The sequence below is a fragment of the Berghia stephanieae genome, chromosome 14 (genome assembly GCF_034508935.2).
Source record: "Berghia stephanieae isolate SIO BIC M18660-M18661 chromosome 14, UCSD_Bste_1.3, whole genome shotgun sequence".
NCBI lineage: Eukaryota > Metazoa > Mollusca > Gastropoda > Nudibranchia > Aeolidiidae > Berghia > Berghia stephanieae.
The window spans coordinates 32,993,428-33,010,927 of NC_088373.1; the positions used below are offsets into that span (position 1 = coordinate 32,993,428).

Consider the following 17,500-nt stretch of genomic DNA (forward strand, 5'->3'; position numbering starts at 1 on the left):
AAATAATAACATTAAAAATATTACAAATAGACGGACAGAACAGAACAGAACGGAACGGAAGCACAGATTTTTTTTTTCAATTTCATTCATCAAATTTCCATTCAACAAAGGCTTCTTCATTCTACTAACAACAACAACAACTACTACCAAAAGCTTAACGTCCTGTCTTCTTTCTTTCTTCTTATCTTCTTCTTCCTTTACTTCTTTTCTAGTACGAAAGTTCCCACGGTCAGTTGGAGAGTCATTCATTCATTCATTCATTGACCAATCGCGTGACACAGACACAGTTGTCAAGCCCCCACGTCCGACCAATGAGATCGCTCGTCCCATCGGGATTTCATTCATAAAAAAAAAAGAAGAAAAAAACTAACAAAAAAAAAACAAAAAAACCGACGACAAACTAACAGTAACAAGAGCAGACGGCAGCAGGCAACGTCCGTCATAGACAGTTGAGTTGGGGCTGAGCTGGGCGAAGACGAGTGAGTGAGTGAGTGAGTGAATGGCGACAAAAGGCGATCTGTCTACTAACTGTCTCACGGTTTTTTGTTATGTTTTTATATTTTAATTTTATTTTGGTTTAAAGTAAAGAGTTGGACATTAAAAAGAAGTACAAACTTACCCTACCCCGCTCCCTTAACTAAAAAAAGATAGTAAAGAAAAGGAAAGGGGGCGCGGGGTGTGTGTGTGTGGGGGGGGGGGGGGGGGGGGTGGTGAAAAGAACCCAGCAGAAAGGACAGAAACGGACTAAAATCTGATCATCATCATAGACGGATGGGTAACTACAGCAATGGCGTTCATGGTGATAGTATTGTCGATTTGGATGATGATGATCGTTGGGATCGTTGTTTTTATTAATTTTTTTATTTTTTATTATTATTATTTTGGTTTAAAGTTAGACATTAGAAAGGAGAACAAATTTTACCCCCCCCCCCCCGGCTCCCCTTTCTAAAAAACAAGATAGAAAAGAAAAGGAAGGGGGCAGGCGGTGGGGGGGGGGGGGTGTGAAAAGAAACTAGCAGACTTTAATCATAGATGGATGGGGAACTACATAGCAATGGCGTTCAAGGTGATGATATTGTTGATGATAATGGTGATGATGATGATGATGATGATGATGATGATGATGATGACGATGATGATGATGATGATGATGATGATGATGATGATGATGATGATGATGATGTGATGATGATGATGATGATGATGATGATGATGATGATGATGATGATGATGATGATGATGATGATGATGATGATGATGACGATGACGATGACGATGATGACGATGACGATGATGATGATGATGATGACGATGACGATGACGATGATGATTATGATGATTATGATTATTATGATTATTATTATTATTATTATTATTATTATTATTATTATTATTATTATTATTATTATTATTATTATTATTATTATTATTATTATTATTATTATTATTATTGTTGTTGTTGTTGTTGTTGTTGTTGTTAGTTGTCGTAGTTAGTGGTAGTTAGGTCTGGTCTGCCGTACTCTGTAAAAAAAACCCATATTTAAAAATTTGGCCAGAAAACATCGCGAAGTCCCAGGTTTGCGAGTTTGTTTGTTTTTTGCCAAGATGAGAGTCATTGGGTGGGTTGGATGGGGTTTGAAATACTGTTGGGTCGGGGTGGTGGTAGGGGTGGTGGTGATGGTAGTGGTAGGGGTGGTGGTGGGGGTGGTGGTAGGGGTGGTGGTGATGGTAGTGGTAGGGGTGGTAGGATGTGAAGGTTTTAAGTTGTCAAAGGAAATACGTCCTAGGAAATGACTGAATGAATGAGAGGGTCGGTTCGAGTCACAGCTCTCACTTGATCTGGGGTTCGAGTCGAGTAGAAAAGGAAAGAAGAAGAAGTTGATGACCTTTGGCCTTTGACACGTCAGTCAACAACAACACTCGAGACGGTTTTTCAATATAAACTCACGATAATATGTCAATATAGATAGTTCGAAGATGACGTCACTCAGGCCTTTGTTATTGTTTTTGCCATCCGCGTTTGTGAGTTGTTCTCACTAAACTGTATTAACCAGACTATAAAAGTTCATGGTTACACAGAGTTTGTGTGTTGGTCCGTTATACTTCCGGATGGCAATGTTGTGAACTCCTTGGCCAAGCCCATTCTATCTATAGATAGTTCGAAGATGACGTCACTCAGGTCTTTGTTATTGTTTTTTGCCATCCGCGTTTTTGAGTAATGCTCACTGAACTGTATTAATCCGACTGTAAACGTTCATGGATACACACAGTTTTGTGTGTTGGTCAGTTATACTTCCGGATGGCAATGTTACGAGCTTCTTAGCCTATCTGTAGATAGTATGCGCTTGGCTAAGAAGCTCACAACATTGCCATCCGGAAGTATAACGGACCAACACACAAAACTGTGTGTATCCATGAACGTTTATAGTCAGGTTAATACAGTTCAGTGAGCATTACTCATAAACGCGGATGGCAAAAAACAATAACAAAGACCTGAGTGACGTCATCTTCGAACTATCTAGATGCAGGTCTGACATCCGAAACGGTTTAATTATGGGTCTCGTTTAACATTGCTGCAATGGACAATATTTAGGGTAATTTTTTAAAATTAATATTTGTTTTGAGATCAGTGCTGATGGTGACAAAAAGTGAAAAAGTAGGAAACTGTTAAACGATTGCCTTTAAGCCCCATTTCTACAGCACTAAACACCACTTTTAGAGCAATTGAGATGATAGATTATCATTGATATTCTAGCTAACTTCTGGAGAGTGGGAGACTGCACCTGTGTGTTCCACCACACATCAACTCTCCCATTGCTAGCACATTGTTTCGAGAAAATGTAATCTTTAAAAGGAGGAAATCTCTGCTCTGGACTCCAAAATCGCGGATTTCCGCGGATCCGAGGAAAACCATCAGCACTGTGAGATGTCCATTACAACAATGAGCCTATAAGGAATTGGGTTATCAGACCTGCAAGTAAGTATACGCCGAGTACAACTGTCTCTAATAATAGACCGACATTGTAGTTTTAGCACAAACGTGACCTTTTAAAGGTATAGCGCAATATCTATTAAACATTTTTTTCTGGCGCTGATACAACCTACATGTGTTACAAGCGCCGTAAAACCCTTAAAAACAAAAACAAACATTTGTTTGTTTTTCTTGGGGGGGGGGGGGGGTCTTCAGAAGACGACGACCTTGCAATCAAAAGCAATGTAATATTGCAATATCACGTCAATGTCACCGTAACCTTTCTGATCGCGTCTGCCATCCGGGACCGGGACGTCACGTGTAGAGAGATTACATGTGCTGTGACCCCTGTGACCCCTGTGACCCCCGGGTTTAACCTTTGGAAGGAACCGATGGGAATTCCCTGACTTTCCCAGCATCCCTCACGAGATGTTGTGTTAATTAAAATTAAAACGGGGTACTCATCATTTTTAAAAAAAATAAACGTAAATAAATAAATAAATTAATTAAATAAATAAAATAATATAAAAAAGAAATAATTAACTTAATTAATTAAATAATAGAAATAAATATAAATCAATATATATAAATAATTAAATAAATAAATAAATAAATAAATGTATGAATAAATAAATAATAAAAATAAAATAATAAATATAAAAAATCAATTATAAATTAATTAATATTAATAATAACATAAATAAATATAAATCAATAAATATAAATAAATAATTAATTAAATAATTAAACAAATAAATAAAATAATAAATTAATTAATTAATTAATAAACAGAATGTTCTAAACCAACGTCATTTTGATTATTAACGGCCTCACAACTTGGATTAACTCACTCAACCCTAACACCGACTATATCCGTAGTATACCCGTGGTTACTTTTACCCCATGCCTATTTATTATTACAATTTTATGGGACAAATTATAGGCGTATTATCAAAGCTAATGTTTTTAGTTTTTGCATGTCAATGATTGTTGAATAAAACTATCTATGTACATGTTCATTTGTAATATATTTTTTTTCTTCCAATTTTGAAAAGTAGCAAAAATCTCTAGGATTGAGTGAGTTAACCTGGCACCAAGGTCTGGTCAGGGGCGCACACGGTGGTCCATCTTTCTTTTCAACCAGTTTACCTGCCGTACTATGGAGAGAAGAAAAAAACCCACTCGTATTTAAAATTTGGTCAGAAAACTCGTCCTTCAAATATTGATCGATTTAAAAAATTACCTAGAAATTTTTGCTACTTTTCAAAATTGGAAAAAAAAATGTATTAAAAATGAGCATGTACATAGAGAGTTTTATTCAACTACCATTGACATGTAAAAACTAAAAACATTAGCTTTGATACTACGCCTATAATTTGTCTCGGAAAACTGTAATAAATAGCCATGGGGTAAAAGCAGCGACTACTATAGATAGTATGCGCTTGGCTAAGAAGCTCACAACATTGCCATCAAGAAGTATAACAGACCAACACACAAATCTGTGTGTATCCATGAATGTTTATAGTCAGGTTAATACAGTTCAAAGAGCATTACTCATAAACGCGGATGGCAAAAAATAATAACAAAGACCTGAGTGACGTCATCTTCGGACTATCTTTACGAAGTCCGAGGGTAAAAGTAACCCCGGGTATACTACGGATATAGCCGGTGTTAGGGTTGAGTGGGTTAATACACCCTGGACACCCCCACCCTCCATCATAATCTTTTTTTTTTTTTTTTTTTTTGTTTGTTTGTTTGTTTGTTTGTTGCTTTAGGTCTCTTCCAACACAATTGAGGTTATATGAGAGACCGCTGAAACAAAAAAACAAGCAATCTAACAAAAATAGTACAAATGTAAATCAAAATCATAACCTAAAGATATCATAAGCTAAATTATAAATAACCAAGAACAAACAGGCAGAAGATTTACAGAAAAAAAAATATCCCCTGTCAAAAATACAATCACAAACCAAAGAAGCAGGATAGGCTAGTAAAGAGAAGAAGAAACGACATCACTATCGGATCGTACACCCATGCGAACATCCTAGGTATATGATTCAAGGGTGATGCTCCCATCCAACCACCCGCTCCATCATAATCCAAACAGCCCAGAGGTACAATCTATATAATGGGGGTGTCCCACGGGATATTGTCCAGCTCTCCGTGGGTGAGTTATATTAGCACTCGTACCCACTAAATAAAAGGAAGTCGAGGGTGAGTACCCTAACTCTATCCTTACCAGCCATTTTCAGAATTTTGACCCAATCTTTGCATCCACCCAACACAAAAATAGGATTTTCTTACTTAACCAGAATAGTAACAAGTGCATTCTATCTAAGCATAATATTGTTTAGCCAAAATTAAATGAGCTCTTCAAAAGGGTGTCATGTTGTTATGGCTGTAATAAAACATTCGTATTTAAATTGTGTGATTTACAAAAGAAATCAGAATGACAAAAGTGCTGGTTGAATCGTAACGAATGTGACGATTTTCCTATGGTTGGTGAGTAGAGGGTTAATAATTCACGTATAGATAGAATGCGCTTGGCCAAGGAGTTCACAACATTGCCATCCGGAAGTATAACGGACCAACACACAAACTCTGTGTAACCATGAACTTTTATAGTCTGGATAATACAGTTTAGTGAGAACAACTCACAAACGCGGATGGCAAAAACAATAACAAAGGCCTGAGTGACGTCATCTTCGAACTATCTATATATGATGAGCATTCATTTCACATCAACGTCATTGTGACACAAACGGGCATAATGTTTACTTAGCATTTCATTTATTTATCCTTTCTTTTCTACATCGTCCACCATCTTTTCTCAAACATTCCTACTAGGACTAGGCCCTAAAACCAATGAAACATAATTGATTAAGAAAGAAAGAAAAAGACACACACACACACACACAGAAAGAGAGAGAGAGAGAGAGAGAGAGAGAGAGAGAGAGAGAGAGATGGAGTAAGAAAGAGGCGGAGTAAGTTATTGGGAGAGACAGAGGGAGAGAGAGAAGGTGAGAGAGGGGGGGGGGGAGAGAGAGGGAGAGAGAGAGGAGGGGGGGAGAGAGAGAGAGAGAGAGAGAGAGAGAGATGGAGTAAGAAAGAGGCGGAGTAAGTATTGAGAGAAGAGAGAGAGAGAGAGAGAGAGAGAGAGAGGAGAGAAGAGGGGAGAGAGAGAGGAGAGAGAGGGGGGGAGAGAGAGGGGAGAGAGAGAGGAGAGAGAGGAGGAGAGGAGAGAGAGAGAGAGAGGAGAGAGTAGAGAGACGAGAGAGGGAGAGAAGAGGAGAGAGAGAGAGAGAGAGGGGGAGAGAGAGAGAGGAGAGAGAGGGGAGAAGAGAGGAGAGAGAGAGAGAGAGAGAGAGGAGAGAGAGGCAGGAAGAAGACAGTGAGATAGAGAGAGAGACAACAGAGAGAAGACAAATATATAATATATACTAATATATATATATATATATATATTATATATATATATATATATATATATATATTATAATTATAAGAGAGAGAGAGAGAGAGAGAGAGAGAGAGAGAGAGAGAGAGAGAGAGAGAGAGAGATGAATGGCAAGGCATCAGAGATAGAACACGGCACATTGATGATGTACACACATGTCATGTGTAATGCGTTGCCGACTTCGATCAGGTAGCTGAGGGCATAGGGTGCAGGGTTAGAGGGGGGGGGGGGGAGGTAATCGGTGATCGGTAGGTAGACTAGTATATTATATTCACCCCCCCAACCCCCCCCCCCCCCCCCCCCAAACAACATACACATTTAGAAACTTGTATGTATTGATTGTCGGCATCGGGTTCTTGACCGTAAGTCGAGTAAAAAATTTTAAAAAGAGCTTTTATATAGCGCAATATCCACTAAACGTGCTCAAATCAAAGCGCTTTATAAGGGGTTCCTGATCAACAGCAATACGCAACATTGTAGAACGAGACATGACGCCTATTAGGCGACATTACAGTTTGTTTCGGACAGAGACAACGCTGTTAACGGTCAGGTACTCATTTTACACCTGAGTAGGGTGAGAGAATGTGAGTAAAGAGCCGTCTCAAAGGACTCAACAATGCGCCGAGCGAAGCTCGAACCCAGGACCTTCCAATCCGAAAGCGAGTGTCATACCACAAGACCACACATAGCCGTAATATCGCCTAACAGGCGTCATGTCTAGTCCTACTCTTAAGTGTAAGTGTTGCTGCTGGCCATGGATCAGGGACCCCTTGTAAAGCGCTTTAAGCACGTTTAGTGGATATTGCGCTATATAAAAGCTCAAAAAGCTCATTTAATGAAGCCTATAAAGGATTCTAGAAATCGCTCTTTACCATCTCTAAAGTAGGGGCTGTAATAATATTATATATATATATCTGGCCCGTCAACTCCAGACCAGTATGTCGGGACGAACTCGGTACTCGAAATTGAAATAATCGCCACGAATATGAAATTCGGAATCGATACCCAATCGATACTTTGATTGTGAGATGAGTGCTCTACTTACTGAGCCATCCTAAAAAAAAAAACACACACACACAAGCACGCACGCACGCACACACACACACACACACACATACACACACACACACACGCACACCAGCGAGGCTAAGCGATACACATTCAGTCATTCAGGACACGAAAGGTATCGAGTTCGAACGACTACCTGCCACGCAGTGTGACCGTGACCTTGGACAGGTGATCTCGCCCTTACTCACTATAAGGAACTCGTCGGGGCTGCGGCTAACGCCTAGGTTATTTCAGTCTTCCCTTGGCGTGGACGCTAAAGACAAATAATTTTCCCCTTGGTGATAACTAAATGGATTTAAAAAAAAAAAGAATTACATACACACAAAACATACGTACACTTTTAAGCACATACGAACGCTATTGATGCTGTGCATTTAGCTAAAATATTCACAACATCTTCCAGCCGGATATAAATTATCAACACCCAAAACAGAAGATAGCATGCGCTCGGCTAAGACGTTCACAAGATTGCCATCCGGACGTATAACGGACCAACACACAAAACTGTGTAACCATTAACTTTTATGGTCTGGTTAATACAGTTTAGTGAGAATTACTCATAAATTTGGATGGCAAAATACAATAACAAAGACCCGAGTGACGTCAATTCATGCTATCTATAGATAGAACGATGTTGACGTCATTCAGGTCTTTGTTATTGCTTTTTGCCATCAACGTTTATAAGTAATTCTCACTAAACTGTGTGAACCAGACTATATAAACGTTTAAGGCCACACATAGTTTTGTGTGTTGGTCCGTTATACTTCCGGATGGCAATGTTGTGAGCTTCTTAGCCACCAAACGCGTACTATCTATACATAGATATCATAATAATAATATAATATAAGATGAACCAGGGAGGGTTTGAGATATGGCACACATCACCTTGGCCTACTGAATGACTGAATGTGTACCTTCGAGTACGGCTGGGGAAGGGCATCAGGTACAACAGGTAAGGAAAGGGGTGGGGTTTGGGGGCGGGGGGGGGGGGGTAATCGGTACGACGAGGGTATACAAAATTATAAAGTGGAGTTAGATAGAAAGATAGAACCTTACATAGCAGCTAGATGGGCACTGATTGTCTTGCGTATTATTAAGGAAGTAGAATTGGATTCAATAGTCTGATGTCACGTCGCCCAGCAACGGCGAGCAGCTTGGTTCTAAACAAAGAATATTGGTACTTTTTATTCTTCATGCTGGCTCGAACTTTTCATATGTCATGTGATCAGAATGTATAAAACTCAAAACATGATCAGATTTATAATGTTTTTCTCCTCTGGATACACGTTTATGCTCGTCGGAGAAATATTGCATAAGGGCGTCCGTCATTGTTCCGATAGTTAGAGCCAGTTGCTAAGTTACTATGCGTCATTAAGAAGGAAGTGACGTCATGGCTGTTGAAGCATATTTCTTGTGGTATGACACCGGGAACATAAAGATGGTTGGCGGATCTAAGCTCTGCAGTCTGGATCTTTGTTTTTGTTTTTAATGGTTTTACGGCGCTTTCATCACACTAAAGTCATATCAGCGCCAGTAAAAAGGAAGAAAATGGGATAGTAAAAAGTTCTAGAATTACATTTAAAGCACCCAAGAAAAAGGAAGACAAAGGGGAACTGGGAACAAATAGGGATCAGATGTAGATTCCAAGAGCATACCATCAATGGACTTAGTTTGAGATCACCTATAAGTCTCATCCGGACATAAGCACAAAATCCAACAAAGAGGAACGCACGCAAATGCTTACATTATACATTCAAAATAACAAATATAATAATTCATAACAGAGAGATGATTTACAAGGAAAAAATATCATCTCCCAAAACAATAACTATGCATTTGACTGTTTCCCTCCCAGCCAGGACTCCGGCCAGGGCCAGGATAAAAACCAAGTGATCTCATTCCAAGACAAAGACAGAAAGCAAGTTGGAAAACAGATATAAGGGGATAGAAGAAACAAATATGTACCTCCCTGCCCGCTATGGGAGGTCAGGAACCCCAGCCAGAAACTAAGTGTAATCTCATTCTAAGACAAAGACAGAAAGCAAGTTGGAAAAGAGATATAAGGGGATAGAAGACACGGTATGTACCTCCCTGCCCGCTATGGGAGGTCAGGATCCCCACCCAGGGGATAGAAGACACAGTATGTACCTCCCTGCCCACTATGGGAGGTCAGGATCCCCACACAGGGGATAGAAGACACAGTATGTACCTCCCTGTCCGCTATGGGAGGTCAGGATCCCCACACAGGGGATAGAAGACACAGTATGGACCTCCCTGCCCGCTACGGGAGGTCAGGATCTCCACCCAGAAGTCTGTGTTTTCACAATCGGCGGATTTCCACATGGACAAAGTACCTTAGCGCCGTAATCGAATGAACCAGGAAGATATTATAATATATAGCCTACATTCATTAGACTCGAAATAAAGTGTAGTTCAAAGAAACACGAAATCGCATCGGTGGAGATAAATTCTAACAGGCCAGATTGTACATTTAATGGCCTCGCATCGTACACCGACAAAACGCATTTATATTTATTTAATTTGGCCAGAAATAAAATATAATGAATTCATATAGCACCTTGTTTCAATCCCATTGTTCACCGGCGTTTTACATCAATATATCATACGCATTATTTACTATTATTTATTCTTATTATTATTATTATTATTATTATTATTATTATTATTATTATTATTATTATTATTATTATTATTATTATTATTATTATTATTATTATTATTATCTTTCGTAGAAATGGGCAGGTCCTGTCTATTGATGTGAAATTTTTCTGGCCAAAATTATTTTTTCCAGAATTTTTTTTTTTTTTAATATGGCCAAAATGATTTTTTTTTTTTAACATACGTTGTGTAAGCACACACAAGACAAGCAGACTGTAGTTTTGATATTATAACTTCATCGCCCGCCAGACTATCACAGGGTGCACTTCAACCTCTTCAAGGACCGTCGGGAAACCAGCTTAATGACCTCTTGGCACAGAGGTCAAGGGTTACTCCATTCCCTTGTTGTAAACTCTTATCACAGCGATTAGAACAAATTATTCTTCATTGCCATCTTATTCCGCGTATTATATATATATATATATATATATATATATATAGAGAGAGAGAGAGAGAGATGGGGGGGGGGCAAACGGACAGGAAGAGAGAGAAAGAAAGAAAGAAAGAAAGAAAGAAAGAAAGAAAGAAAGAAAGAAAGAAAGAGAGATAGATAGATAGATAGAGAGATAGATAGAGAGAGAGAGAGAGAGAGAGAGAGAGAGAGAGAGAGAGAGAGAGATCTTTAGATCTGGTGGAAAGTATTTTACATAGACTAGGGTCCTATCAAAAGGATAGCAAGCATTTGCTATTATCCATCTCACGCTATGGAAACCGGGATAAACTCCAGCTCCGTGGGCCTCATGGCTCGGAAGGACAACATCGGTGGGACAATAGTAATTGATTACTACCCTTTGGATAGGACGTTAGTCTATGGCAAAGTACAATCCGCCAAACGCAGCTCCCCTTGGTGGACAAGGGGGGAGGGGGGGGGGAGGGGTCAGAGAAAGAAAAAAAAATCTCCCAACTTCACCCGGAATCAATCTCGGTCCCTTTGCGTGTGACACGAGTGCTCTACCAACTGAGCTATCGAGACCCTGGGACACAATAAAGTCAAGTAAAATCAGGGATTCTCTTTGTTAACATTTTTTTTTGAAAAGCCAAATTCTTTTTTTCTACTCGTAAAAAGCATTTAAACAAATTATTTTATGCCAAGTTTTTTTTTTTAATATATTTTTTTTTTCAAATATAGCGCAATATCCACTAAATATGCTCAAAGCACTTTACAAGGGGTCCCTGACCAACAGTAAAATGAGTTCCTGACCGTTAACAGCGTTGTCTCTCTCTCGGAAATAAATTGCATGCAATATCGCCTCAGCAGGCGTCATGTCCCGTTCTACTTCATGGTACATGTTGCTTTTGGTCAGGCACCTCCAGAAGTCGACGAGAGAGAGAGAGAGAGAGAGAGAGAGAGAGAGAGAGAGAGAGAGAGAGAGAGAGAGAGAGAGGGGGGGACAGAGAGAGAGAGAGAGAGAGAGAGAGAGAGAGAGAGAGAGAGAGCTCTAGTAATGAATGACCTGAGTTTGATACGAATTTTTTTGGGGTTCGTGTGGATAGCTCATACGGTAGAGTCACGCTCTCACCGGCCAGGCGGAGTTGTCGTACCAATAAGGTCGCAGGTTCAAACCCCACCACCGCCGCGAAAAAAAATGTATTCTCTATCTATTGTCTTCTGGCACTTTTCTACTCACTTCATCTCTTGTTGTTACCACCCCTTGTAAAGCGCTTTGAGCACGTTTAGTGGATATTGCGACATATAAAAGCTCAACTCATTTTGTTTGTTTTTTGTTTTTGTTTTTCATCTTTTATAAAATCAACGAGATCAGCCAACAAGAATTTCAACAACAAAAATCAAGTTTTGTTTCATTTTGTTTCAGGCTAAGGGCATCTCTGCAGTAGTAAAACGTAAGTATGTTTCCTTACTCCCACTAGAGATACTTTCTTCGTCTTCACTAGAGAAATTCAAGCGTCGATTGAAGACATTCTTTTTATTCCGACAGGCTTTCTTTTGATTATGTGTATAATTAGCGTTGTTCGTGTTACCGTGTTAGGGCTTAATCTATGTTATGCGCCTAGAGCCCTCCTGATGAAGGGATGTTTGGAGCACTATAAATCTATACATGAGTGCCAGCAGGAAGAAGTGCGGAAACCTGAAACTAAAATCTCGACACTTTGCCAAACCTGAAAATGTTCCGACTGAAAATGCGGCCTAAACTTTACTCTCATTTCATCACCGTTTTTATACCATTATTAAATGATTACACAGCAAACATATTGACACAATGAGGAAATTAATTTGATTTTAAAACCAACTTATAATACATAGTGAAATACTCACAGTGCAGTTGTCTCTCTCTAGGGGAGCCAAAGAACAGAGACAGACAGAGAGTACCAGAGGTACTCCCTCAACAGTTTTTGACAGATTTAGTGATGGACACCGGCTTGGGCCCATCAGTCAGCCCCCACTGAAACCGGAGGTATTTGACTTCGAGATGTCGCGAAACTGGAATTCCGGTATGAACCGGAAAACTGGCACCCATGAATCTATATCAATATTATTATTATTACTATTACTCACATGTGGAAGCCTCATGGACGCTGAGGAGAAAAATCGTCTCTTGGCGTTGGCCATACCCCGTCGATCATTGAAGAAGATGTGGTTGTTGTTGTTGAAACTGTTGGTGTTGCTGTAGTTGTCGTTGTTGCTGTTGTTGTTGTCGTTGTGGTTGGTGGTGTTGGAGGAAAAAGTTGAAGTAGAAGTAGAAGGGGTATAACTGCTATCCAGGAGAGTCAGTTTCTTAATATCGCTGCCGTTGCTGTGGTTGTTGTTGTTGTTGTTGTTGCCTTTGTATGTATCGTCTAACTCCTCTTTGATGGTGTTGCTGTAGTTGCAGTAGTAGTAGAAGTCGGTGAGGCTGCTACCGAAGATGTTGCTGATGCTGTTGTGTCTGCTGCTGCTGTCGCCGAAGAAGTCGATGGTTTCCACAGAGAAGTCTGGATGGTCGATAGAGTCCAACTCCATCCTACTGGAGGACAGAAATAGATTGATAAATAAATAGATAAATAAATAAATAGATAAATAAATAAATAAATAAATAAATAAATAAATCAATCAATCAATAAATAAATAAATAAATAAATAAATAATAAATGAATGAATAAATAAATAAATAAATAAATAGATAAATAAATAAATAAATACATAGATAAATAAATAAATAAATACATAGATAAATAAATAAATAAATAAATACATAGATAAATAAATAAATACATAGATAAATAAATAAATACATAGATAAATAAATAAATAAATAAATACATAGATAAATAAATGAATAAATAAATAAATAAATAAATAATAAATACATAAATAAAGAAAGAAAGAAAGAAAGAAAGAAAGTAAGAAATAAACAAATAAATAGATAAATAAATAAACAAAAAATAAATAAATAAATAAATAAATAAATAAATAAATACATAAATAAATAAATAAATAAATAAATAAAGAAAGAAAGAAAGAAACAAATAAATAGATAAATAAATAAACAATAAATAAATAAATAAATAAATAATCAAATAAATCAACAGGTAAAAAATTGGTTTAAAACACACAAAAGAGCAAACATAAAAACAAATGAGAAATGGAGAGATGAATGGATGGATGGATTGGATAATAATAACAATGATAATAATAATAATAATAATGATAATAATAATAATAATATAATAATAATAATAATAATAATAATAATAATAATAATAATAATAATAATAATAATAATAATAATAATAATAATAATAAAATAATATGATGATGATGATGATGATGATGATGATGATGATGATGATGATGATGATGATGATGATGATGATGATAATGTTATAATGTGACACAAAAACATCAAATCGATGTGTCAACATCCAGCATTATGTTTCGATGGACGTGTCCGACAGGTCCAAAGGTGTGTTATTTCCTCCTCACACGTTGGGATGTGTCCAACCGACGACCACTAATTTGCAGGTCTGGTAACCGAAATCGTTACGGCCTCGTCCCATCGTTGTTGTAATGGAAATACAGTGTACCCTACTAAAACCAACGTCATCCATGAAAACAACAATGTCAAAACGAGCCCCAGAGTTCCGTCCTGTTATCACAGACCTGCAAATATGTTCATGTTGTGTCCAAATAATCTTCTTCCTTTTATAAAGCATTTGGAAGCGCATTGAGCATGGTAAACAGATGAAAATACCCTTTTAAAAAAACATTCACAATTAATCAGTCTTTTTTTCTTTTTCTTTTTTTCTTTTTCTTTTTCTTTTTTTTTTTTTTGAGTTTTCGTGACGTCATGAATGCGCTGAAATACAATATGTGTCAATGACACACAGGATGTGTCAATGAATTACATACAAGATGTGTCAATGAAAAATACAAGATGTGTCAAAGAGATACAAGATGTGTCAAAGAGATACAAGATGTGTCAATGAAATACATACAAGGTGTGTCAATGAAAAATACAAGATGTGTCAATTTTTCACAAGATGTGTCAATGAAATACAAGATGTGTCAATGAAAAATACAAGATGTGTCAATGAAAAATACAAGATGTGTCAATGAAACACAAGATGTGTCAATGAAATACAAGATGTGTCAATGAAATACAAGATGTGTCAATGAAATACAAGATGTGTCAATGAAATACAAGATGTGTCAATGAAACACAAGATGTGTCAATGAAACACAAGATGTGTCAATGAAATACAAGATGTGTCAATGAAATACAAGATGTGTCAATGAAATACAAGATGTGTCAATGAAACACAAGATGTGTCAATGAAACACAAGATGTGTCAATGAAACACAAGATGTGTCAATGAAATACAAGATGTGTCAATGAGATACAAGATGTGTCAATGAAATACGAGATGTGTCAATGAAATACAAGATGTGTCAATGAAATACAAAATGTGTCAAAGAGATACAAGATGTGTCAATGAAATACGAGATGTGTCAATGAAATACAAGATGTGTCAATGAAATACAAAATGTGTCAAAGAGATACAAGATGTGTCAATGAAATACGAGATGTGTCAATGAAATACAAGATGTGTCAATGAAACACAAGATGTGTCAATGAAACACAAGATGTGTCAATGAAATACAAGATGTGTCAATGAAATACAAGATGTGTCAATGAAATACAAGATGTGTCAATGAAACACAAGATGTGTCAATGAAACACAAGATGTGTCAATGAAACACAAGATGTGTCAATGAAATACAAGATGTGTCAATGAGATACAAGATGTGTCAATGAAATACGAGATGTGTCAATGAAATACAAGATGTGTCAATGAAATACAAGATGTGTCAATGAAATACAAGATGTGTCAATGAAACATAAGATGTGTCAATGAAATACAAGATGTGTCAATGAAATACAAGATTTGTCAATGAAATACAAGATGTGTCGACAGTGATAAAGTTTGGAGCAGACCCCGGTGGAAGATGACGATGTCAAATGGCGTGGATTATACAGTGCCAGACAAAGCAATTGTTTTGGTTCTTTGTTTGTTTGTTTGTTTAAATTCGTCAATACTCAGAGATATTTTTACAATAAATAATTGAAAGCATGGAGGTAACAACAATTACAACTACAACAACAACTGCTAGTACTGCAACTTCAACTACTACTACTACTTCTGCTGCTGCTGCTGCTACTACTACTACTACTACAACTACAATAACAACAGCAACAAATAAAATAACAACAACAACAACAAAATCATTACCTTTTCTATATATATATTATCCCACCACGTATCCAAGTAAGAAATTAAAGAAGACAAAAATATCTACAACAACAACACCAACATAACACATGAAATCCCCCAACAAAATTTCTATAAAAATCCCAAAATTGCGCGAGTATCCAGCCTAGCCATGAGAGAAAACTGGACAGGATCGTCCACAGACTACTAAGGAGTGTGTTCTCTATGGGACCGTCTAGCCATCTGTAACGTTGGATTGGACCATCTCGGAGTCCTCAAAAGGCCTCAGGAACTTTCCAGCCACTGGTACTGTGTTATGTAAAACTGACCCAGTTTTGAACATTGTAATAATAATAATGATATGACAACACAGACCATGTCATCGCGGATCGCCCCAATCACGGAATAGCAACACACCATCACAGGGACTTTCACTTTCACTTTCATCTCAACAAAATGCCCTATTGACACCTGCTTGCATAAATATTAAGAACAATTTTTTTTTTCATTAAAAAGTCGACGACATATTTGTTATACTATTCAAAATGTCTTGAGTTAGTTAGATTTAATATTAATGAATAATAATAATAATAATAATAATAATAATAATAATAATAATAATAATAATAATAATAATAATAATAATAATAAATAATAATAATAATATATAATAATAATAATAATAATAAAATGAGAAGAGGAAGAAGAAGAAGAAGAAGAAGAAGAAGAAGAAGGAAGAAGAAGAAGAAGAAGAAGAAGAAGAAGAAGAAGAAGAAGAAGAAGAAGAAGAAGAAGAAGAATGAGGAGGAGGAGGAGGAGGAGGAGGAGGAGGAGGAGGAGGAGGAGGAGGAAAGAGGATGATAATGTAAATTTAATGATACATGTCTCGTACCTTCTCATCAAGTACACACCGTGTGTTATTGCTAGAATTGTATCGCCCAATTCAATGAAAGCAGAATTAATTGTAATCAAAAAATGTTTATGAAGTTCACCGTTTCAAGCTTTTTGTCATAAAATTGTCAGAAGTCGAGCTTGCCTTGTCGCGTACCGTTACATAAAGATTTCATATGCCAGAAGGTTTTTGTCTAACATGCTTAAAATAAATTATTTTATATTTAAAAAAATATTTATTTTTTTTTTAATAAACGAGAGAGGTGGTAAAGATATTTTTCATTCTTCATCTAACATTGTTTTGAAAACATTTAAAACAATAGAATTAAAATTATAATAATTATAAGAAGAAGAAGAAGAAGAAGAAGAAGAAGAAGAAGAAGAAGAAGAAGAAGAAGAAGAAGAAGAAGAAGAAGAAGAAGAAGAAGAAGAAGAAGAAGAAGAAGAAGAAGAAGAAGAAGAAGAAGAAGAAGAAGAAGAAGAGGAAGAAGATTATGAAGAAGAAGAAGATGATGATAATAATAATAACAATAATAATAATAATAATAATAATAATAATAATAATAATAATAATAATAATAATAATAATAAAAATAATAATAATAATAATAATAATAATAATAATAATAATAATAATAATAATAATAATAATAATAACAACATTGTGAGTTCTATCACAAACAGCAATGGTAAATCAATGGCAATGGCAAAATAACAAAACAAAA

General features: G+C 36.7%; 1 protein-coding gene across 2 annotated transcripts in view; it reads right to left on the reverse strand.

The window, feature by feature from the left end:
- LOC144960143 (protein C-ets-1-like) overlaps positions 1-17,500 on the reverse strand; it is a 119,986-nt gene that overhangs the window by 95,945 nt on the left and 6,541 nt on the right. For both annotated transcript variants that reach the window (XM_078893129.1, XM_078893128.1), the window contains exon 2: positions 12,691-13,138. In XM_078893129.1, the coding sequence (XP_078749255.1) occupies positions 12,691-13,134 (444 nt within the window). In that variant the 5' untranslated portion in view covers positions 13,135-13,138. The remainder of the gene's footprint in view (positions 1-12,690; positions 13,139-17,500) is intronic.